This window comes from Oryctolagus cuniculus, chromosome 10 (assembly GCF_964237555.1).
Source record: "Oryctolagus cuniculus chromosome 10, mOryCun1.1, whole genome shotgun sequence".
Taxonomy (NCBI): domain Eukaryota; kingdom Metazoa; phylum Chordata; class Mammalia; order Lagomorpha; family Leporidae; genus Oryctolagus; species Oryctolagus cuniculus.
Window position 1 is genome coordinate 117133727 of NC_091441.1, and position 24003 is coordinate 117157729.

General features: G+C 42.1%; 1 protein-coding gene across 35 annotated transcripts in view; it reads right to left on the bottom strand.

Moving 5' to 3' along the window:
• The window catches only part of SETD5 (SET domain containing 5), an 84821-nt gene that overhangs the window by 10807 nt on the left and 50011 nt on the right, over positions 1 to 24003 (bottom strand). For 26 of the 35 annotated variants that reach the window (XM_070051190.1, XM_008249960.4, XM_008249958.4 and 23 more), the window contains 8 exons: positions 22170 to 22419; positions 21070 to 21153; positions 19642 to 19899; positions 18156 to 18476; positions 17454 to 17696; positions 12278 to 12407; positions 3094 to 3341; positions 269 to 325 (listed from right to left, as the gene is read on the bottom strand). In XM_070051190.1, the coding sequence (XP_069907291.1) occupies positions 269 to 325; positions 3094 to 3341; positions 12278 to 12407; positions 17454 to 17696; positions 18156 to 18476; positions 19642 to 19899; positions 21070 to 21153; positions 22170 to 22419 (1591 nt within the window). The remainder of the gene's footprint in view (positions 1 to 268; positions 326 to 3093; positions 3342 to 12277; positions 12408 to 17453; positions 17697 to 18155; positions 18477 to 19641; positions 19900 to 21069; positions 21154 to 22169; positions 22420 to 24003) is intronic. The other 9 variants (XM_070051189.1, XM_008249959.4, XM_008249970.4 and 6 more) reach the window with 1 other exon arrangement.

Here is a 24003-nt window from a genome sequence, read left to right on the forward strand (position 1 = left end):
CCCCCGACAAGAAAAACCCCAACACTCAAGTGTGTGTATACGCGCACGCGCACACACAAAGCTACGTCATCTTCCTCCACCTACACCAACGGTCCTGTATAGCCACAGTCACACAGAGAGAGTCATTCAACTTGCTGTGACAGATCAACCACCCTCCAGCCCATCACCCCACTCACTGGGAATCCCAGCCCTCCCCACACACTCGGGAACACATTCATGCACACTCACTCTCAGCCTCCAAGTGTGATTGAGATGGTGTGATAACTACCTCGGGTGACAGGGACTCGGGCCTATGCGCAGGGGAACTCTCAGGGGAGGATATGTTCTAGAGGAGGGAAAAGCATCTTGTTATTCATCTACTCCAAGTCAAGAAGCAAAACAAAACAAACAAAAAATAAAAGCAAGCATAGATGTTAGCCACAACTTTTGGGGGTGGGTGGTAGGTAAGAATGCACAGGGGAAATGTTTACTTGCAGAACTCATCTCAATGGACAGAATGACTTGTTAAAATGCTTCCTGGTTTCTGAAAGCATTTAAGGATAAATTGGTTATATTTCATGCTATAAATAAACATCTCAAGCACCTATCAGGAGACAGAATGGTGAAAATTTCAATTGTATTTCTTTGTACTGTAAACGAGTTTAAAGTAACCTGTATTATTTGTTACTAAAGGGTATCTTACCCCTTACTCCTTAGATTTGTTTTTTAACTCCCATACCTGTCACATCTTTTTCTCCCTGCCACTGTCATTCAGGAGAACATCCTGGTATGCTGGGAGTTGACAAGGGTAGGGAGATGGCCAATTCTTTTTAAATGACACTTATGGGAAACGTGACAGATGGAATCCTTAGCTCAGCTAGACGTGGCTCCTGACTAATCTAATTAGATCACAACATCCTTAATGACATTCTCTTGGTTGAAATCCTTTGTACTTGGGGAACACAGCAAAAACTGTATGTGCTTTTGTGTGTACGTTTGAGAGCCTGTGTCTCACAACGGGTAGGACTTTCACCCAAGACGGCATCCCCACAACAAACAGGCCTGAGGAGTGAGCTCTTATGGAAAGTGGAGGTGGTGGCTGCTGAGTCAAGGATCCAGAACACCAGAACTGACGTCAAGCGCGGTAGGTTCGGCACAACTGTGGCACGGGGTGGTTAGCCTATACTGTGGTAGGGAGACAAAGCTGTTTCAGCTACGCAAGCTGTCAGCTGTGTATTTCACTGGCGGAGCAGGGGGTGGCTGCAGGTCTGTGTCTGCGAGTGGGAGGTGGAGAAGGAAGGGCTACTTGGTGCAAGGGGACAGGTAAGTGTGTCCTCAGAACGCTGCTTTCACTCCTCTTTCCAGATGCCTTCCTCTCCTCCCAGCTGCAGCAGTGGACATTTCTCACCATTCTGAACATCCAGCTCCAAAAACACTCTTCTCCAAACTGGCATTTACCTGTGACACCCGTCAGACACTTCTCTGTGTCACAGTCCATGAAGACACCCTATCTGTGCCATGAATCAGGGAAGACTTTGGCCATCAGAATGGTGGTAAGAAAAGGTTGGGGTGGTGAAGATGTGTTATTTTGAACTGATGACAAAGACTGTATTTCCTCGGTTAACTACAACTTGACAAAATGGAACCGAGCACTGGACCTCTAACCAGTTACTGTAACATCTTCCTCTGTTGGTTTTCTAACATGATGCTTGGACTGTGTGTCACTACAATGACCTTTGGTTTCTCTATTTTAATAAAGAAACCTCGAATTTGTACAAGTTTCGCAATTACTCAAAATACTAAAAAGGACACTGAATGCTGAGCTTGTTTTGGACGATGATTTACATCCTGATTTGTGTAAATTCACATTTATAATAAAATCCACATTGATAAACTATAGAACTCTGTTCCTATAATCCGCTGCTCTACTTGGAAGATGTCTTCTCACGGACTATACAACTATAGTTGCTAACTGAAAAGTTGACAAAGTTAGAGAGACTGGAATCAGCTGTTTTAATATCCAGCTAACAAAGAATGACACAAGAAATTTGGTGAAGAGTTAACTCCACTACAAAAGTCAAATATAACCATCAAAGCTCCCCTCAACACCCCCAGCAAAGAGGTTTGCTCCAAAAGTTAACAGGGTCTAGAGTTAGGTAGAGAATACAGCTGTGCTTTTGAGGGTGCCATCATCCTCTTATTGAGTTAGTCATATAAAAGTCCAGGTATTTTTAATCCTCAGGCTCTCAAGGCTGAGTGGGGAGGATGCAACTGGTTAGAACTCTGACCTTTATCAAAGAACACACGGAGAAGCAAAAACTAGGGGTGGAGCTTGGTATTTAGTCATTAGAACAAATTATTTTGAGAAATTAGAGATAGTGACTGTTTCATTATAAATCGAATCAACATGCAACAGGTAAGTTTTTATACACATGGAGTCTATGGAAACCTGTCACCCAAACTTTAATGCTAAAATGGTTCAGGATTATGTTTTAAAACACTTAAGTTATATATTTCTAACTTCATCCAAAGAATGGATATGTCACATGTGTATTGCTTGCCTCTTGTCTGCTTCTTCCTAACACATGATGACAACTTATCCTGCATTCACCACATGCCACATCCTGAGGCTTTCTAAATCTCTGTTCACTGAGGCCAAAAAGAAAATACCATCAACCCGGCAAAGAACACTCACTCATTTAAAGGTCCAGAAAATGGAGACACATCTGTTAAACTGAGCACTCAGGCTGGTGTTATTAAAGGTTGTGACAGGCAGCTAAACAGCTATTTTCACCAAGGTATCCAGCAGAGATAAAGATGGAGATCCAGGCATGCCCGCTACCTAATGTTATATAGAGGCTGATGGATAACATGCGAAAGACCAATGGATGGGGTCTGTGGAAGCAAAGTTCCTATTATGGGAAGTACAGGGGCTGTCAAGATGAGAGGCTACCAGGTAACCAGCCACACTGACCTTGAGGTTTCCCACACTCTGCTGAGATGGGGCAGGAAGACAATAAAGAAACATCTGGAATGATACTATATTTGAAATGAAGAAGTCCAAATGGTAGTAACTTTCACATCCAGCACTCCCAACAACCAAACCCAAATCACCTCAAACTGCAGAGGAGTGTTGCAGCGACTAGCAGTAGTAAGGGATGTGATTGGCGAGAACATGAGGCTGTATCCATTCCGACACTCCTCTTCTCCTGGATTAGATGGGCCAGGTGTGGTCAGCTGGGGGCTCTTTGAGCCTGAACTGGGAGGGGGTGGTGTGACTGGAGACAGAGGTCGAAGTAACTTGGTGACATTCTGCTCCATTAAATAGCGAGACTTCCATTTCTTCAATGGGCTCACCAAGTCTGTGAAACACAAAACTTCAATGAAAGCTCAACCAGAATTTAAATGTCCAAACTACAGTGGCTTTTCACTCCTCTTTGGCTTCATCTCATTAAATTCTCTCTTCCAAACAAAATTGCCAAAGGACTCTTCAACAATTACACGTAAAACAATCCTCAAAACATTATTTCCCAGAGAAACTTCAAATGCATGTGACAATTCTAATGACTGATCCTTGAAATGAAAATTTCTTCCTATTATACTATTTCTGAACATCTTAAATCTTTACCACTTGTTTAAAAATCACCCTCTACTAAAATGCCACATTACGTGGATGGCAGCTGCACATTCTTCTCAATTTTCTCAGTCTTTTTGTGATCCCTTTCAAACTTTGCTTGAGTAACACAGTTACACGTGATTCCTATCTACAGAAACAACTAAACTGTGGGTGGTTGGTGCAATGGCGAACACGCTACTTGGAACGTGTGCATCCTGTATATACACAAGTGCCAGTGCCCGAGTCCCGGCTTCCAGGTCCTGCTAACGTGCAGCCTCACTTGCAGCAGTGATGGCTCCAGTAGTTGGGTTCCTGCCACCCATGTTGAAGATCTGGACTGAGTTCTGAGCTCCTGGCCTCAGCTGTCACAGACACGTGAGGAGTGAAACAGCAGACATTAAGACCTGTATCTATCTCCTTCTTTTGACTTTTCAAATAAACAGGCAAATAAATATTAAGGGTATTTATTTACCAATTACCTATTATAGGAAAATTCCTGAAACAGGCACATAGTGGGTGGGGTTACTGGTCAAATTTATTGCTTTCAAATTTCTAAGAAAAAGAAAATACATAAAGCATATTTGATATTAAATCAGATTAGTATCAGCATGATCAAAAGAGGTGACCCAAGTGCTGTGTTAGTTTAAAAGCCTGCACTGGCAGCATCCCACATGGGCGCCGGTTCTAGTGCCTGCTTTTCCTCTTCTCATCCAGCTCCCTGCTATGGGCTGGGAAAGCAGAAGATGGCCCCAATCCTTGGGCCCGCGAACTCGTGTGGGAGACCCAGAAGAAGCTCCTGGCTCCTGACTTTAGATCAGTAAAGCTCCAGCTGTTGTGGATGTTTGGGGAGTGAACCAGCAGGTGGAAGACTTTTCTCTCTCTCAAATAAATAAAATCTTAAAAAAAAAAATAATGTATGTACCGCTGGATCCAACACTGCAACCTCTAAGTCTGTTGGAAAAATCATGAAGTTCAGTATGGGAAAGACAGAAAATACAGATGAAAACTGCCAACTGCAAATCAAGACACAAGGCATTTATTGATTATGTATTTACTGAGTACAGAAGATATGCTAGTCAGCAAAAAAGACATCATGTTTATTAACCTAATGAACTTTTTTTTTTTTTTTGACAGGCAGAGTGGACAGTGAGAGAGAGACAGAGAGAAAGGTCTTCCTTTGCCGTTGGTTCACCCTCCAATGGCCGCCGCTGCAGCCGGCGCACCGCGCTGATCCAATGGCAGGAGCCAGGAGCCAGGTGCTTTTCCTGGTCTCCCATGGGGTGCAGGGCCCAAGCACCTGGGCCATCCCTGGCCACAGCAGAGAGCTGGCCTGGAAGAGGGGCAACCGGGACAGAATCCGGCGCCCCGACCGGGACTAGAACCCGGTGTGCCGGCGCCGCAAGGTGGAGGATTAGCCTATTGAGCCACGGCGCCGGCTAGTAACCTAATGAACTTTATAGGGCAGTAGTCATCTGCTTAATTTTCTTTTCTACTTAGTTAATTGCACAGAAATTTTCAAATTTTATGTGGTCATCTTATATTACTTTTCAACAAAACCTTTACTCAAGTAATTCAAGATTACAAAAACAAACATGCATGCATTTAAACATATACCCTGGTGTATTTCTATCTCAAGATCTTTCATCTCAGGGCTTTATTAATGCCTGTCTTACTCACATTACTCAGTAATTATTTCCACTCAGAAACACATGGCAAAAAATTAACAAACATCCAACACCCTAGTTTTTAATTACTGGCATTAGTACTGTAAAATCCAACCAATATGTTTTTAAAATTTTTGCTATTTTAATTATCTTCTAAAGCCAGTAATTTTATTCTTGCTCAAGCAGTGAGTAGTTCTTCCACCTATGTGGGAGACCCACTTGGAGTCCTGGGCTCTTGGTTTTGTCCTGGGCCAGCTGCAGTACCAGCTGAGGGCCTGTGAGGATTGAACTCACACACACTGAAGATCTCTGCTTCTCTCTTTTTCAAATAAAACACAGAAAAATACAAAATTTATGCTAATTAACTTTGTATTTACTATTGGGTGAACTGCCTGTTGAGGTCCTACCAGGAAGCTATTCTCAGTATTTTAAGTGTTCCTTAAATAATAAAATGATAATCCTTTGTCAAAAATGTTACAAATATTTTTTCTAGCTTGTGGTCTGCCTTTTATTTACAGTCATTGTTACACAATGTTTCATGTTTTATTTAGTCAAATGCATCAATCATTTCCTTTATTTTCAGCTTTTTTTTTTTTTTTACAGGTAGAGTTAGAGAGAGACAGACAGAGAGAAAGGTCTTCCTTCCATTGGTTCACCCCCCCAAAATGGCTGCTATGGCCAGTGCGCTGTGCCGATCCAAAGCCAGGAGCCAGGTGCTTCCTCCTGGTCTCCCATGCAGGTGCAGGGCCCAAGGATCTGGGCTATCCTCCACTGCCCTCCCGGGCCACAGCAGAGAGCTGGACTGGAAGAAGAGCAACCAGGACAGAATCCGGTGCCCGCTGAGACTAGAACCCAGGGTGCCGGCGCCTCAGGCGGTGGATTAGCCTAGTGAGCCACAGCGCTGGCCATCTGCCTGTTAACATGAATGCCTTGGCCACTCCACCCCAGGACTATACAAAAATACAACTCTGTTTTCTTTTTATCTCCAGGTTTAATTAATTTACTTTTTAGAGATTTATTTAAGTCACACACACAAACCCCAAAAAGCAGGGGGAGAATGATCTTCCAACTGCTGGTTCTTCCCCAAATGGCCTCAAAGGCAGAGGCTGGGCCACACTGAAACCAGGAGCCTGGACAGCCATCTGGGCTGCCCATGTGGGTAGAAGGGACCCATATACTTGGGCTATTTTCTGATGCTTTCCTAGGCACATTAGTAGTGGGCTGGATCAGGAGTGGAGCAGCTGGGATCTGAACTGGCGTTCCAGTAGGGAAGCCAGGTATTGCAAGCACTGGCTTAACCTGCTACATCACAATGCTAGGCCCCCCCAGCTTTAAATTTCACATTTTAACTAAAAAAGAACATACTTCACGACAGTTATGAATCTACCCTTATCCCATGTCAAAAAAAACCAGTATTTTCTTCTAATATGTTTTGAAATTAGTGAGTAATTTCGATTTCTCCACTGATTCGAACCATCATATTTATCCAACAGTTTCTTACATATACTGGGTTTACTTCTCAATGTTATTCTTGGGGTTCCTGGGGCGGATTACTTGGCCTACCAGTTGAGACACCCGCACCCCATACTGGAGTGCCTGGGTGCTAGTCCAGGCTGCACTACTAATTCCTGCTTCTTGCTGAAGCACAGCCTGGGAGGCAGAAGGTGATGGCTCAAGTAGGCTGGACTCTGCAGCCCACACAGGAGACCTGGGTTGAGTTCCCAGCTTCTGGCTTTGGTCTTGCTGGCATTTGTCTCCACCAAATTAAAACAAACATTTAAATGTTATTTTACCTGTTACTCTCTAATGTGGAATCGATACTGATTCGCTTTTTAGTAAAACTGTTGTGGCAATTTCAGTAATTGTGCCTCAGCTCTCCAATGATAATGGGGCTAGTCTAGCACACCTTGATGTTAATGGACCACAGAAACAATTTGCATAGTTATAAAAAATGTCAGGGTTTTGACTGGTGTTCTATGAAATTCATGAATAACAGAGGGGAGCATTCTCAGGAACACAGCACATATCTTTCCATTATATAGCCTTGATTCGTATCACTTCACTCAGCCAGGACACAACTTCTAAGCTAACTTTCAAGTTAATCAATGTTCTCTAGTTTTGTTACTGTGGTGAATAGGACATATTTCTCCATTTATGCTAGACTTTAGATATTATTTGTACATAACATATACACTCTCTTTACCAGTACTTATAAAGTATTTTTGGTAATCTCTTCTAGAATATGCTTCATAATTGAAATCCTAGTGGGAACAATTTGACAACTCCTTTTAAAGTTTTACTAGCTTTCACAATGATGGTAACTGGCCATTGATTCAGGTATTTTAAAAAACTATAGGGAGGAAGGGTGGGGGCAAAGTGCTACTATGTTCCTAAATCTGTATATATGAAATACATGAAACTTGTATAACTTAGATAAAATTTTAAAAAAATCATAAATATTACTTTACATACATATTTTTCCTAAATCCAGAATCGTGTTATTACTTTGCCTCTCTCATCTGACCTTCTAACAAATGAATAATAAATTGTCAAATATTAAGCCATTCTTACATTCCTAAGAAAGGTCTTACTTAGTCATAACATATTATTTTTATATTCTTAGAGATTCAAGCTGCTAATTAACATTACGTATCTCATTCAAAAGTGATATGATGGTTGGATTTTTGGGGGTGGGTTAAGGTATTAATAATTGAATACAGCTGATAAAACTATATCTTGCTACCATCCCTTCATTGGATGGAACTCAGGTTATATATATATTCTCTATGATAGCATATTTACCTGTAAATCTTGGTTTCACACACTTACTTCTTTTTTTTTGACAGGCAGAGTTTTAGACAGTGAGAGAGAGACAAAGGTCTTCCTTCTGTTGGTTCACCCCCCCAAATGGCTGCTATGGACAGCACATTGCGCCGATCCGAAGCCAGGAGCCAGGTGCTTCCTCCTGGTCTCTCATGCGGGTGCAGGGCCCAAGCACTTGGGCCATCCTCCACTGCCTTTCCAGGCCACAGCAAACAGCTGGACTGGAAGAGGAGCAGCCAGGACAGAATCCGGCGCCCCTACCGGCACTAGAACCCGGGGTCACACACCTATTTCTACAGAACAGATACCTAAAAGAACAACTTCTAGGTTAAGGATTGTGCCTACTTCCAATGCACATGATAATCTTATCAAATTGCTAGGAGGGATATTATTTTCATTTTTATTGCAAACCATTTCCTAACAGAAGATTAACAATCTTTGATTCAGAGAAAACAGATACAAAAATGGATGATAGTTTGACTATATATATAAAAAAAAGGTGAATTCGAAGAACTCTGGAACACCCTGCCAAATGCTGCTGACTGCTCTGTCCGAAGGCGCACCCATCTTCCCGCCAGCACCATACTCATGATGAGTACAAGCTCATCTTACACTTCCAGGAACTGTCACTACTGTGGGAACTGTGTGAAGAAACAGAGAAAGGAGGTATGTGTGTACATACATATTATTTATTATTTCCATTAATGAATATGGAATTTCTCTCCATTTCCTAAAGCTTCAAACATATTTTACAGGAATGGTTTGTTTCACATATCCAATCAAGGTTATTTTTCTAGGTATGTACTTAGAAAAGATTAGGAATAGAAAACTTCTTCAGAAATTTAAGTTTCAGTTAAAATTCTCCTAGGAATAGCAGAATACTTCAAAAAAGTTTGTGGAAAGTTAAAAACAAAGTTATTTTGGTGTAAAAAGATTTTGAAATCCATGCATTTTTTTGGTAATATGCATTTTCCAAGGACTTTCTGAAGACTCCTCAGATGTGAAGATTTCAAGTTTTACACTAGAATAGATTTAACTAATTCTATTTCTCCACAAGCTTCACTTTTTTTTTTTTTTTTTTTTTTGACAGGCAGAGTGGACAGTGAGAGAGAGAGACAGAGAGAAAGGTCTTCCTTTTGCCGTTGGTTCACCCTCCAATGGCTGCCACGGCTGGTGCACCGCACTGATCTGAAGGCAGGAGCCAGGTGCTTCTCCTGGCCTCCCATGGGGTGCAGGGCCCAAGCACTTGGGCCATCCTTCATTGCACTCCCAGGCCACAGCAGAGAGCTGGCCTGGAAGAGGGGCTACCGGGACTAGAACCTGGTGTGCCGGCGCCGCAAGGTGGAGGATTAGCCTATTGAGCCACGGCACCGGCCCACAAGCTTCACTTTTAAACTTTATTAATTAATTAACTTGGGAAGCAGGAAGATACAGAGCGAGTGTCCATCCGCTGGTTCACTCCCTGAATACCTATAACAAGGGGAGCCAGGAATTCTTTTTTTTTTTTTTTTTTTTTGACAGGCAGACTGGACAGTGAGAGAGAGAGAGAGAGACAAAGAGAAAGGTCTTCCTTTTGCTGTTGGTTCACCCTCCAATGGCCGCCACGGCTGGCGCGCTGTGGCCGGTGCACCGCGCTGATGCGAAGGCAGGAGCCAGGTGCTTCTCCTGGTCTCCCATGGGGTGCAGGGCCCAAGGACCTGGGCCATCCTCCACTGCACTCCCTGGCCATAGCAGAGAGATGGCCTGGAAGAGGGGCAACTGGGACAGAATCTGGCGCCCCGACCGGGACTAGAACCCGGTGTGCCGGCGCCGCAAGGCGGAGGATTAGCCTGTTGGGCCACGGCGCCGGCCGGGAGCCAGGAATTCAATCTCACACAATGAACAGGATCCCCAAGAACTTGACTACCTGCTACTTACAATGGTGTGCATTAGCAGGAAGCTGGAATAGGAAGTGTAGCTGAGATTGGAGTTGAAGTACCGAAATGAGATGCAGGTGTCTTAACAGCTAGGCTGAACGTCTGTCCCCTGCCATGAGCTTTTCTGAAGTGCCCATATACATTCATGCTATTCACAAATATTGAACCCGGTGTGCCGGCGCCACAAGGCAGAGGATTAGCCTACTGAGCCACTGCGCCGGCCTTACACTTGAGTATTCTAAGTAGACTGGTAACAATTCCTAGGACGTGTCTGAAAACTGCACTGAGAACATTATTCAATCTCATACTAGTCCAGAAAGCAGACATTTCTATTTCTGTTTTAGAGATGAGGTTTCGAGTACCATAATTAGTAAAAGGTAGAGGTGGTCGCCAAGTAAGTCTTTTCCCCTCCAAACCAATCTGTCTCCCTTTCCTAACATCTTGATACTCTTGGACAAACAAAGGAAAATGAGCAAATGAAAACAGTTTCTTAGGATGTGCAGCAACTTTCTGCAATGAGTCAACCGTCTTAGTACTGCTTGACTTTTTAGTTAAACATTTTGCTGCTGTTTATGTTGCTCTTTAAGGGCAGTGTGCATCCTGTCAGAGAGACTAAAACTCCATTCTAAACAGGCCATCTAAGAACACACACATCTTCCCTATATTTTGTCTAGTCAGGACATGAATGATTGACTAATCTCTCCTAACTAAACACATACATAATACAAACATATGTAGGCAGGTGCACACAAACCATTCGCACACACTTAACTTACACTCTCCCTATGCGATAAAAGCTGCCCACCAATTAATAATAAATAGATGGAAATCTGCTACCAGGATTTTCTATTAATCTTTGTTAAGAATATTTATTTTTATTTGAAAGCCAGAGTTGCTGCTTCACTCCCCAAAGGACTGCAATTGCTAGGGCTGGGCCGGGCTGAAGCCAGGAGCGGAGCTCCGTTTGGGTCTCCCACATGGTGCAGAGGCCCAAGGACTTGGCCATCTTCCACTGCACCTTTCTCAGATGCATTAGCAGGGAGCTGGACTGGATGAAGACATCTGGGACTCGAACCAGTGCCCATATGGGATGCCAGCATTGCAGGTGGAGGCTTACACTGCTGAACCACAACACCAGCCCCCTTTTCATTAATCTTGTTTGATTAAGTCTCCCTGACCTTGATGAAGAACAAAGTAAAATATTTTAAATATGAATGGTATCATTTATATCTCTGAAGCTCCACTCTGTGATTTTATTATCCTGAGGTCATTTACATGTTCACTCACAAGGTATAATCCAATCTAGATACAGAAGAATACATTAAATCAATAATTAAAATAATGGCAGCATACCTTCTAAATAAAAGCTTTAAACACCTCCAAATGTAATTTTAATGTAAAGCAGAAATGACTATAAATTTAATTAAATTCAACTTAATAATTATACAGCAAGCAGATGACGAGCAACAACGAAGTGGCTTTTACAAAATTCTGAGCTACCATGATAGCTGCAGCCATACAAGAGCTTTAGCATCCAATTTATTTTGGGATTTTATTTTGATTACTTAAGTCACAAAATTGGTTTAGAAGTGAACTTAGGGAAAACACATAGAACTTTTCCATTAAGCTGATATAGGCAGGAAAAACTTAGGTGAAAAGACTGCCCAAAGTAAGATGGTATTACAAGTTAGTGCAATAGCACTTTCACTTAGAACCCCTTGAAAGAGTTCACAGTAAAGTCCAATGGACCAGATGATTTTTTTTCATGGCCAACAAGTCCAAAAGCTCATGGGGACTTTGAATTGGACTTAAAGCCATTATCTTCTGAAGATTTTTCCACTAATTGCAAAGTCATTTTGAAAACAATCAGTTGATAATTTCTCATTTATTTCATTCATTCCCTGCTCAACCAAGCCCCACCAACTTAATCATTTAAAGTTTGATTTTTTCCTGAATATCAGTGTTTGACCACTTTCTTGCCCTTCCCCCACCCTTAGAAATACACATACAGATTTCCTAAACTTACTACTTTAAATGTATCTAACCTTTTCATAACCATTTCTGCTGTTATCTGAGTACTGTCTAGTTCCTTCTTTGTCGTCCTGGGAAAACTGATCCCTGACTTGAGATCTCTCTCTTCCTCTGTAAAGACAGATGTAAAGTAACTATTTAGAGAACATGCTATTTCTTGTTTATAATAAAAGTAGTAATACTACAGTTTAGCATGTGGACCTGAAACAATCACTGCTTATACAGTCAGAAGAGTTTCAGATACACACCTGCATTGTCTTTGCAGATGCTGGAAGAGTTACTATTCTCTTTACTTTGGTATAGGTGCTGAGTTCTAGTCTCTTGGGATACAGATGATGTTTGAGTCATTCCTTCCTCCAAGGCTTGTTTCATCCAACGCTAAAATGAGAAAAGAACCAAAGAATTATTAATAATCATTTAAAATTATTTAGTATAACTATTTCAAATGCACTAACCAGGTCATTACGTGCCAACTGGTGAGAGATGCAATCCAACACACTCATTCAGTTCCACAGTCAAGTATTTTACTGCCTTGTATTTCTCCATATTACAACACTGCCCCTTTAATTCTTCTACCAGACAAAACTAAGAAGATCTGGACTACGCATAATGAGATCCCATCAGAAATCAGAACTAGTAAAATTTTGACTATGACTAAATTTTTCATACAGCTTAGCATGGAACAAATGCTTAAGAGATAAGGAAGAAATCGTAGTATCGATCAAGAGAGATTTTGATCATAGAGAATAAAATTAGGTAAAATAAATGCATAAAAGGAGAATAAAGATCTCTTAACAGTTGTCTGCCCTGTGTGGGGGGACACCAGAAGACATAACAGAAAGGATTCACAGGGAACATTCTGGAGAATAAACAGCTCTTCACTAGAGGCACACAAAGACTTCTAAAAGGTCTACTCCAAAAACAGAGCGAATTATGGGCTTTCCCACCCCATGAAACAGTTTTTGGTTAAGTTCTGTATGATAATGCAAATCACCAAAACAAAGGACTTGCAGAAAAAAAAAAAAAAAAAAAAGAATGGGGGGGCACCTCTAATCAGTCACTTTTTTGGGCAGTGAATACTGGAATCTACATAGATGAGAAATAAATTTAGGTCAGCCAATCAGCCTGCAAAGAGTAGGGTAATAAGAATATGCATTCTGTGGGAGAGAGAAAATTTCTTACCTGTAACTGTATTCTATTCAGATACACAGTTGTAGGTTGCTCACCACTGTATGGCTCTCCTGCTCTGATATAAGACAGATTGAGTTTTGATAAACATCAATTTCTGAGTCACACCCTCCCCCAAATAGGAAGAGCCAAGGTGAATTCTTATTTTTATATTTTTAGATGACATATATTACAGGTAAGTAAATATTCTCTCACCAAAGAGAACATTCTAACAGATTTCCCTTTTCAAAACTTAGAAAGTATTCCAGGAAAATTCTCCCAAGAAAAATCTTGTATCACATAAATGTCACTGTAAAAACGAGGAGGTAAGAGTGAATGTGTACATAAAAAGGAGATCAACAGTCATCTGAATCAATCAGTACCTCAGAATATGACTAGGTCTCTGAGAAGCCAAAATAAAGCAAGAATGAACTCTCTTACATGCAGAATATCGATGTGAAGATGAACTGTCAGAACCACAAATCCTCAGAGCTTAGAAGAGACCTCAGAGGTTACCTTGTCCCAAGCACTTAATTTAACAGATGGGGTAAATTAGGTCTGGGAGGACAAAATGAGTGAAAAATCCTGTTACAGATACCTTTAGTACAAGTTTTTCTTCTCAGAGCAGATGACAGAACTCATTTGGGTTCACTGAGCTTTCCTCTGAGACAAGTTAATTTTTTATCTTTCCAGTGTCAAGTAGATGTTATCCATAAAAGAATTCACATTCTGGATCTGATGACTACAAAAAGGGAACATAAAACCAGAACAGGGACATTCTGGGAATAAGATGCCACTATGGTTGGCTATCAGGTTAAACACAGCAAATATGGTCAAAATTCATTCCTCTTGGCCCTGTTATATTTTTTAAAGTTCTTTCAGGACCCATGTAAAAAAGGAACATAAACATTTGTATCTAACAAGTACCAATTACCCCCATGGGTGATAAATTAATTTTAGACTCCCCTTCCCCACCTGCTCAAGTTCTATTTATAGCCCTAAAGTCATAAAACTGAGAAGTGTTTTTTAGGAGGCATAATTATTAGAGCAATGTTTCCAATGGTCTCTTAACTGTGAGGAAAGAACAGGGAAGTAATATCAGTTCTGGGTCCAAAAGGCCTGGGTTCAAACTTGACTGTGCCACTTACTAACTGCTTCACTTTGGGCAAGTTAAACCTTCCTAAGCAGAGCTTCTAGATCTGTAAATAGAGGCAAATAACCCCAGAGTCACAGGGCTGTCACAAAGATTGAGACAATGTAGGTGAAAAAAAAGGTTCCAGCACAGTGGTGGGCACACAGATCTTAACTAAATTCTAAAGGTCTACTAAAAGATACACAGACCAATTAACCTCCAGGGTATACAATTAAATCCCAAAGTACAATATTTCATTATCAGGTTGGTTTTAAAAGAAATCTAGCAGATCCAAGGCCTTACACATATATCTAGAGTAAGTTTAAAGAGAAAAGTGGGACATCACTAAAAGGCTTGATGCTCACTAATAAATGCTTCTCTTTCAAAATAATTGAAAATCTAAAAGGAGACATATAAAATCAGAAAATGCCTTATAATAATTATGACAATTTACCAACTCGAGATAATATAAATATTCTGTCAAATACTCCAAGAATCTGGAGACAAATCTACAAATACAATTATTCAATCTTGTACCATTTTTAACTTACAAGGCCTTTGCCACCTTTAACTCAGAAATGCGACAGACAGTGGGCCTAGTAGGAATATGAACTATTTTAACTGATCCCACAGAGGAGTTTTTTCCTCATCTATTTGGTTAATTTATACTCTGAGGGACTTTCACAATCTTATTAAATTGTGTTTAATCATGGAAATGTTCTCAGGTCCTACAGTAGTTGAGTCCTTTCACACATATCTAAAAACAGCTTTCTCATACCCACCCAGGAGAAAGCTGAATGTACCTTCACACTAAGATTCTTCTACATTAATTTTGTCTGATATAATGCTGCATTGTGATTTTGTAAAAGAATCTTGATGTGCTTACATCAAGCGTTAGTGATTTAATCTCAAACAATTCAGACCACAATTTAAACAATTTAAAAATAAATAATATAAACAGTCTTGCTATGATAACTCAATGTCCATTGCCTGAAGTTTACCTACGGATTGAGCATGAAACATATAGATTCAAGTGCTTGAACAGAGCCTGTGGAACTCAAGACTAAGGAAGGTCAGATACATTTGGAGACTATCACATGGATTTCCATTACACAAGATTCTCTCTTGCCAGTGGGGACACAAAGATAAGCTACAGATCCAAGCTCTAAATCACAACCAGGCCAAAAGAGCTCAAATAATGGATTTTCTATTAGATCTGAAGACACAGTACTAAACACATGCTTTTGGTTTTCTCAAGTCTCTGCTGGTAGGGAAAGCAGATGAGAACAGAAAGAAAATTGAAGAGATAAGCCCACACTATGTACACTTCAAACTCCAGTATTAACCTACATTAAGTCAGCTATCTACCAAAACAGGAGACACTATTACCTTGCCAGGCCTTAGGAGAAATCCAGTACTGTTTTCAGCCAGATACAGAACAAAAGGAACTAAACTTTTTCATATATATTAAGCCTTTCTCAACTTGCTCCTCCTTTTGAATACAGACCACACGTACAGCCCTTAAAATTTTTAACATGATTCACAAATGCAGTTACAATTCTGAGCTTTCACTCCTAACAAGGGATTAGGCAACGCTAAATCATGAGATCAGCTCTCAGTACTGCACACCAATACCAGAGTTAGTAGCTTTCCAATTACGATGGAAGGTTAATTACAAAGCTAATTACAAGGCAAATGACTTTCCTTCTCAGGTCATCTTTAGGATACAAGATACACTAGTCTTTCAGGGTGAACTGGTGTAAGGAAGTATTCTCAAAGACCCAATGCCCTTTCAGTACTAAGACGAATGTCCTGTAGGAAGGTTTTCCAGAAATGTACTGTTCTTATTTTTTTTTAAAGATAGTCATCATTATGTGATTCTGATACCTGAAAATCATGTATGCTATTACATTATATGCAATTTTTTTTTGCAATGATCTCAAGGGCAAATTTATCTTTAGGGATTTCTTCTGCTTTGGAATTGCCCAGCAAGGGACTCCAACCCTTCAGTAAGATGTGCAACCAGGAGCAGATGTTCTGCAATGTGCGCTGCTCACTTAGCAGTTGTGCCCTTCCTTTTTGCCCTCCTCCTCCCCTCCATATCCCCTCCTTCACGCCCCCCTCCCCCCAAGAAATATTTTCTGTTCTTTGGGAAAGATAAAAGCTTTAAGTTTGGAGGAGTCAGGGAAGACGTGCCTGGAGTTGGAGACTTCATCACATCAAATAATCTACATGCAGCATCCTCATGTACGTGATGCCAGTGGAGGAGGACAATGGCAGACACTGAGGAAGGCAGCCTGAATCCAGATCTGAGGATAAGAGAAAAGGGTGTTCCAGGGAACAGACTACCTCAAAGGAAGACCAAATGAAAGGGACTCCTGCACTTCTAGAAAACAGAAATGACATTACAGCTCGGAGGAAGTGACGTGTTCCTTCGAGATACCTTTGGAAAACACATAGGGCTTCTGGGTATTAAGAGAGAGCATTCCAAAAACAACTACCAATCACCACTCTACTAGATCCAAAAACACTAAATGGAGAGAGGACAAAGAGGCAGAGAGAGAGGGGGAGAGAGCCTTTTATAGTAGTTTCTATAATCTCAAAGGAATAAACAGTTGTCACTTGGTCAAGGAATAGGAATTATGCCAATTACAATAGGAATTTCCCGTTGAACTCCATCAAGTGGTAGTAGTGACTGAATTAATTTGAAACACAATTTGTTCATTTTAAGCTCAGGCAACAGTGTTCTAAAGTATCTGGGGCCCAGTCTCACACAGTATCACAAATGGACATGTCAGTCAATACCGCAAGAGTACACACAACATATCCCTCCCTACCCATTCGTCAGCTGCTGTGTGCTCTCACTCCATGATCTCAAGGGCTCTCAGGAGCAGCAATAGTGAATACTCACAAAGTTGAGCATCAAAAATCAAGTATACATCCCACCTTAGTCCTACTGACTCTAGCTGCATCAGCAGTCATAGCTGAACAACTGACTCAGTATTAACTTACATGGGCAGAGAGGCTATCTAGAAAATGTTAGATATATCACAATTTAGGTGTCCCAGGGGAAAAAAAACACCCTCCCGCCCCAAAACCAAAAATTATCACATAAACAGACATACCTTTTTACAGGAGCTGAACGTGCCGTCAGGCAGAAGGGGCCTCCGACGCCTCTCAGGCATAAAGGGCGAGCCAAAGCGAATGTAGTGTTTAGGGGTGGTGCAAATTAATGGGGAATGAATAAGGCCTGGGAGCATGTTCAGGGTCGTGGCCAGTACAGTTGGGTCCGTGGTGATACGTAAAGGGCACTCAACAGGGCACTCTTGCTTCTCTGCTTTGTCATTCAACCATTCTGTAACTAAATACTATGACAGAGAGAGAGAGAGAGAGAGAGAGAGAAAGAGAGAGAGAGAGAGAGAGAGAGAGAGAGAGAGAGAGAGAGACTGTTAGTTAATGTTGCAAATGCAAAAGCCAGAGGCAGCAGTGCTGATCACAAAGACAAATCTCTTGTAGAAACTAGGACAGAGGGAGCTGCAGCAGCTGCTGCAGAGTATGAACTGGGCATTCAGAACACAGATAAACTTCACCCTTCCCAAGTGCACGAAGAGAGGAATAATTTTAGCTATCGATGATTTGAGATCTGCCTTAAAATAAGGAACAAAAGGTAGTGGGATGTCTTCAGTTTTCTGTATCATTTTGTATAAACACATTTAATCTAATAACATGGAGATTATTTTTTTCTGGAGATTGACTGCAAGATTTCTCATTTCACTAGACAGCTCTTGTCTGACCAGACGCAGGAAGCATCTGTATTCGTGACTTACCTTTTTGGTTTTAGGGTATTTAGATGCAGCACGGTTGGCATGGGATCCAGTAAGTGATACCACAGTTGGGTCAGAGCCTGTTAACTGCCTGTTTTCTCCTGAACTGTCTATACTTCCAGACTCAGCAGGAGTTACTGAACTGTTATTTCCACCCTCTTCCAGGGTAGCTTGTGACAACTCTGCCTGCTGTGCACTGGCTTGCTTCTGCCGCTTCAATCTTTGGGCTGAACTGGTCCGGTACCGAGAAATTCGGCTCTTCGGTCGGGGCCTAGAAGGCTTTGCTGGAGGTGGTTTGGGGACTGGTTTTTCAGCAGCATTATCCTATGAAAATATCAGAGTTAAGCATTACCAAAAATTTATCAGCAAACATTCAATTTTGTATACACTTTTCTTTATTTGAAAGGCAGAGTTAGAGACAAAGAGGTATTCCATCCTCTGGTTCACTCCCTAAAGCCACAACGGCAGGGTTTGGGCCAGGCAGAAGGCAGGAGCCAGGAGCCAGGAGCCAGGAGCTTCTTCCAGGTCTCCCATGTGGATGCAGGGGCCTAAGGATTCGGGCCTTTCTCCATGCTTTCCCAGGCACACTGGCAGGCAGTGGAATTGGAAATGGAGCAGCTGAGACTCAAACTAGCATCCACACAGGATGCTGACGCTGCAGGTGTCCGCTTAACCTGCTATACAATGATGGCCCGTTGCATCTATTTCTAAAATGTATTATAAAATATTTTATAAAAAATCAGCTATAGGAACCACTTAATGTTAAGGTTATGAGCAGGAAAGAAAATTCTTCCTTGTGTTTCTTTCCCAGATACTGCAGTTTCAGTTTATGGCTGAGATTCACGGCTTGGGTACGGAAAGAAAAGAGGTTTATCCTGTGAACTCTATGGATAAGTATAGGCTATAAGGAAGATACATAAAAGAAACCAAATTAACTTTCATGTACTTGGGGCCAGTGCTGTGGTGCAGCGGGTAAAGCCGCCACCTGCAGAGCTGGCATCCCATATGGGCGCTGCTTCGAGTGCCAGCTGCCCCACTTCCAATCCAGTTCTCTGCTATGGCCTGGGAAAGCAGTCCTTGGGCCCTCGTACCCGCGTGGGAGACCAGGAAGAAGCTCCTGGCTTTGGATTGGCACAGCTCCAGCCAAGGCAGCCAACTGGAGAGTGAACCAGTGGATGGAAGACCTCTGTTCTTCTCCGCCTCTCCTGCTCTCTCTGTAAAACTCTTTCAAATAAATAAATAAATCTAAAAACAAACAAACAAACCCTTTTAAGTACTCACCAGCAACAGAAACAATACCAAATACTAACCTAGTTTAAAGGTTGTCTATTTGTTCAACTTTTGACTTTATATCTCCCTGAATTCCACACATCAGCCAGTGAAAATGTTAAATGGTCTTGTAGTACAGGGAAAAGCTGGAAATACTGATTAAAAAAAAGGCAAAAAACAAAGGCAGGAGTCTCCTGGAGTTTTTTCTTCCAACTCTTACCCCTGCTTGGGAAGACCTCCGGGTGTTCACACCAACAGTCTGTGAGATGCTTGGGACAGCAATGTTTGAAGCAGGGTTGCTAGCTTCAACTTCAGGGGCTTCAGTTTTTGTTTCTTCTCCCAAAGGAGTCCCCAAGACAGTGGCCGTGACCTCTATATCAGAGCTGCTCTGTTCAAAGGGCTGATCTCGCCGTTTCTTTCGCTTCTCTAAGTTTTCAAAAGCATGCATGATGGCTTCAACCTTTCTGTCCTCCCGGGTCTAAAAAGAAAGAGCATTAGTAGAGAAAGAAGCTTATCAAAGAGGAGGGGACAGAGTTTTCAGAAGCATGATTAATGTAACGAATAGAAATTCACCAGTAAGATGACACATAAATCTTGGAGAATCTTTTTTTTTTTTTTTTTTTTTTTTTTTTTTTTTTTTTTAAAAATGAGTATTTTGGTGGAAGATAATTTTTTTTATTTTTTTTTTTTTTTTTATTTTTATTTTTTATTTTTTGACAGGCAGAGTGGACAGAGAGAGAGACAGAGAGAGAAAGGTCTTCCTTTTTGCCGTTGGTTCACCCTCCAATGGCCGCCGCTGCAGCCGGCGCACCGCGCTGATCCTGGCAGGAGCCAGGAGCCAGGTGCTTTTCCTGGTCTCCCATGGGGTGCAGGGCCCAAGCACCTGGGCCATCCTCCACTGCACTCCCTGGCCATAGCAGAGAGCTGGCCTGGAAGAGGGGCAACCGGGACAGAATCCGGCGCCCCAACCGGGACTCGAACCCGGTGTGCCGGCGCCGCAAGGTGGAGGATTAGCCTATTGAGCCACGGCGCCGGCAAATCTTGGAGAATCTTAAGAAAAACACTAAAAATATTTCATTTTAAACATGGGGAAGTTATAAAACAAAGCCAAGCCAAGCCAAGCCTAAACTTCCAAAACAAATCAGCGATTTTTATATAAATCAAAAAGGGTCATAAAATAAGCTTTTCCTTGTATTTCCAGAGCTCAAAAATAACCAACTAGGCTCTTTAATTTCTCAGTAATATAAACAAAAATGACTGGCTTCAGCATAAAAGACTTTAATCCATAAAACTAGAATGGTTTTTTAAAAAAATCAACACTCACATAAACATAAGAAATTCCCAAGTTAGAGTAAAACTGCCCCAATCTATCTTGTTTTTTGCCAGCCAAGTATTGGAGAAAAGGTTGTTAGTAAGGAATCTTCAAAAATCACATTTAACTAATAAGTCACTTGTCAGCTACTCTATATGTATGTGTTGGTGTAGAGAAACAAATTTTTAAAGTATAATGATACCTATTTCAAGGAAAAGGCCCAAGTTAATCTCATGTCAAATAAACAAAATGATACAAACTCCAGAGAAGAGAAGGAGTGTGCATGCTGTAGACAGTAGAGTCAGAAAAAGCTATGGGATGTTAGGTGGTACACACCCTCCTACTGTGAGTTGCACTCTCCTGGTCATCTGCAACCTCTTCTTTCTCTACTTCTGGCTTTTCTTCTGGATTGTCTATTTCCTTTAAAAGAGAGGTAATATTTAGTGTTCATAAACTCTATTAAAGAATCTCTGTTTTATTCTGGTTAGCTTTCTAGAAATAGTTCCCAGTGTTTTTTGTTTTTTTTTTTTTTTTTAATTTTTTTTTTATTTGACAGGTAGAGTTAGAGACAGAGAGAAAGATCTTCCTTCCGTTGGTTCACTCCCCAAATGGCCACTACGGCCAGTGCGCTGTGCTGATCTGAAGCCAGGAGCCAGGTGCTTCTTCCTGGTCTCCCATGCGGGTGCAGGGCCCAAGCACTTGGGCCATCCTCCACTGCACTCCCGGGCCACAGCAGAGAGCTGGACTGGAAGAGGAGCAACCGGGACTAGAACCTGGCGCCCATATGGGATGCTGGCGCTGCAGGTGGAGGATTAACCAAGTGAGCCACGCCGGCCCCAGTTCCTAGTGTTTTAAAACGTTATTCATTGGGGCCAGTGCTGTGGCGTACAGGCAAAGCCACCACCCACAGTGCCAGCATCCCCTGTGAGCACTGGTTTGAGTCCCAGCTGCTCGACTTCCAATCCAAATCTCTACTTCGACCTGGGAAGGTGGTGTAATGTGGTCCAAGTCCTTGGGCCCCCGCATCCGAGTGGGAGGCCTGGAGGAAGCTCCTGAGCTGCAGCTCTGGTCATTGTGGCCAGCTAAGGAGTGAGCCAGCAGATGGAGGACCTCCCCCCACCCTCACTGTGTAACGCTGACTTTCAAGTAAATAAATAAATCTTAAAAAAAAAAAAAAAAAAAGAGTTACTCATCTGAGGCCACACAGTAAACACTAATGATAATCCACTATTATTCTCTAAACTGAAACCAGGAAAGTGGCTGAAAGGCTATTCTTGATATTGTAAAAACAGAAAGAATGAATGCAAATCCACACAGTGATATAAAGGGCACTATGTGTCACTACAGCTTTTCTACAATAACATGTACAACCTGAGATCTCCTCTTTATGTAGGGGACTGACACAACAGCATCGTCGACTGACTGCAGGAAAGTACCTCGTGGTCACTCGACACAGTGATTTTTTCTGGAACTTCTTGGGGGTGCTGGTCATTCGCCTCCCCTGCAGCCTCACTCTGCTGCTCCATCTCGAGCTCCTTCCGTCGTGCTTTTCTCCGTCTGGTCTCCGCTCCGACGGTAGGCAGGCTTGCAGGAGGTGGCAGGGGCAGTTCTGCAGCATTGGGATTTCTTTTCTGTATAGGGCAGTTCCGGTTTCCTTTGTGACATGCACAGTCCACTTTGTAATTACTGTTCCAAAGAAATAACCAGAAGTACTGGGCTCAGTATGTTTGAAGATCAGTTATAGTATCTCCTCTCTTGAAATAGTCCCATAGTAATTTGCTATGGTAGTGTCTCTGAGTAGGATATTAATAAGATATCAGAGACGCCCTATGATGACTCCCAACATCCTGTGTTTCTCTGTATCTCACCAACTCTACTCCTACTTATGGTCAATGGAAAGGAAGGAAAGCCTCCACAAAATGCAATTCTCCCAACTGCTTTATGCTGTTTAGTAGGCAGTGAATTGGTGACAGTATTAAGGGGTCATACTTGCCACTGCCTATGACGCTGGCATCCGTACAAGTGCCACTTTAAATCCTGGCTGCTCTGCTTCTTGAAGTGGTCACACTTCTCTGCCCAGCATCGCCAAGTCCTCATTGCACCTACTGATTCCCTTTTCATTCATACCTGTTCTCATACTTGGGCCAGACAGATTCTAGTTTGTCCAACGGGATTAGGGAAGAAAAGTCATCTACTTTACAAAACTCATCACACAGATTCACCTATGATTCACCATCTGTTTCTCTGTATTTTCATATACAGATGGATGGTATGGTTTGCGTTCATGAGAGTGAACCTTTAATCCCCACTCAACTGCTTTTACTAAGGTATAAATGACAAAGTATTTACAATGGGAGTGAATGCTTATTTTTAAATTTTTCCTTTATTTAAACTTTTTCTTTTTGGGAGTGAATCCTTACATTCTCAGGCTCTACAGTTCAGGACACAAATGCCCTGTGCCTAGCAACATACAAATACTACCTCAACACCAGTGTTTAATTTTGTGAAACTTTTTGGCTATTCTGGCTAAGGAAGGATGAAACAAAGTATCTTTTTTTAGGGGGCTTGTGAGCATTATCACACATTGTACCTGTATATTTATAAGAAAAATCTCATCCTGGAGACAGTGCTCTAGCGCAGCAGATTAACACCTAGGTCTGAAGTGCCGGCATCCCATATGGGCGCCGGTTCAAGACCTGGCTGCTCCACTTCCATCTAACTCTCTGCTATGGCCTGGGAAAGCAGCGGAAAATGGTCCAAATCCTTGGGCTCCCGAAAATGCATGGGAGACACTGAAGAAACTCCTGGCTCCTGGATTCAGACCGGCACAACTCTGGCCACTGTAGCCAATTGGGAGTGAACCATTGGATGGAATACCCCTCTCTCTCTCTGCCTATCCTGTCTCTGTGTAACTCTAATTTCAAATAAACGAATAAATCTTTAAAAAAGAAAAATCTCATCTTTTCCTTTACACACAAACACATTACTCATGAAAATAGGGGCCAGTGCTGTGGCTCAGCGGGTTAGAGCCCTGGTGTGAAGTGCCATCATCCCATATGGGCGCTGGTTCTAGTCCTGGCTGCTCCACTTCCAATCCAGCTCTCTGCTGTGGCCTAGGAAAGCAGTAGAAGATGGCCCAAGTCCATGGGCCCCTGCACCCACATGGGAGACCCGGAAGAAGCTCCTGGCTCCTGGCTTTGGATTGGCGTGCAGCTCTGGCTGTTGTGGCCATCTAGGGAGTGAACCAGTGGATGGAAGACCTCTAACTTT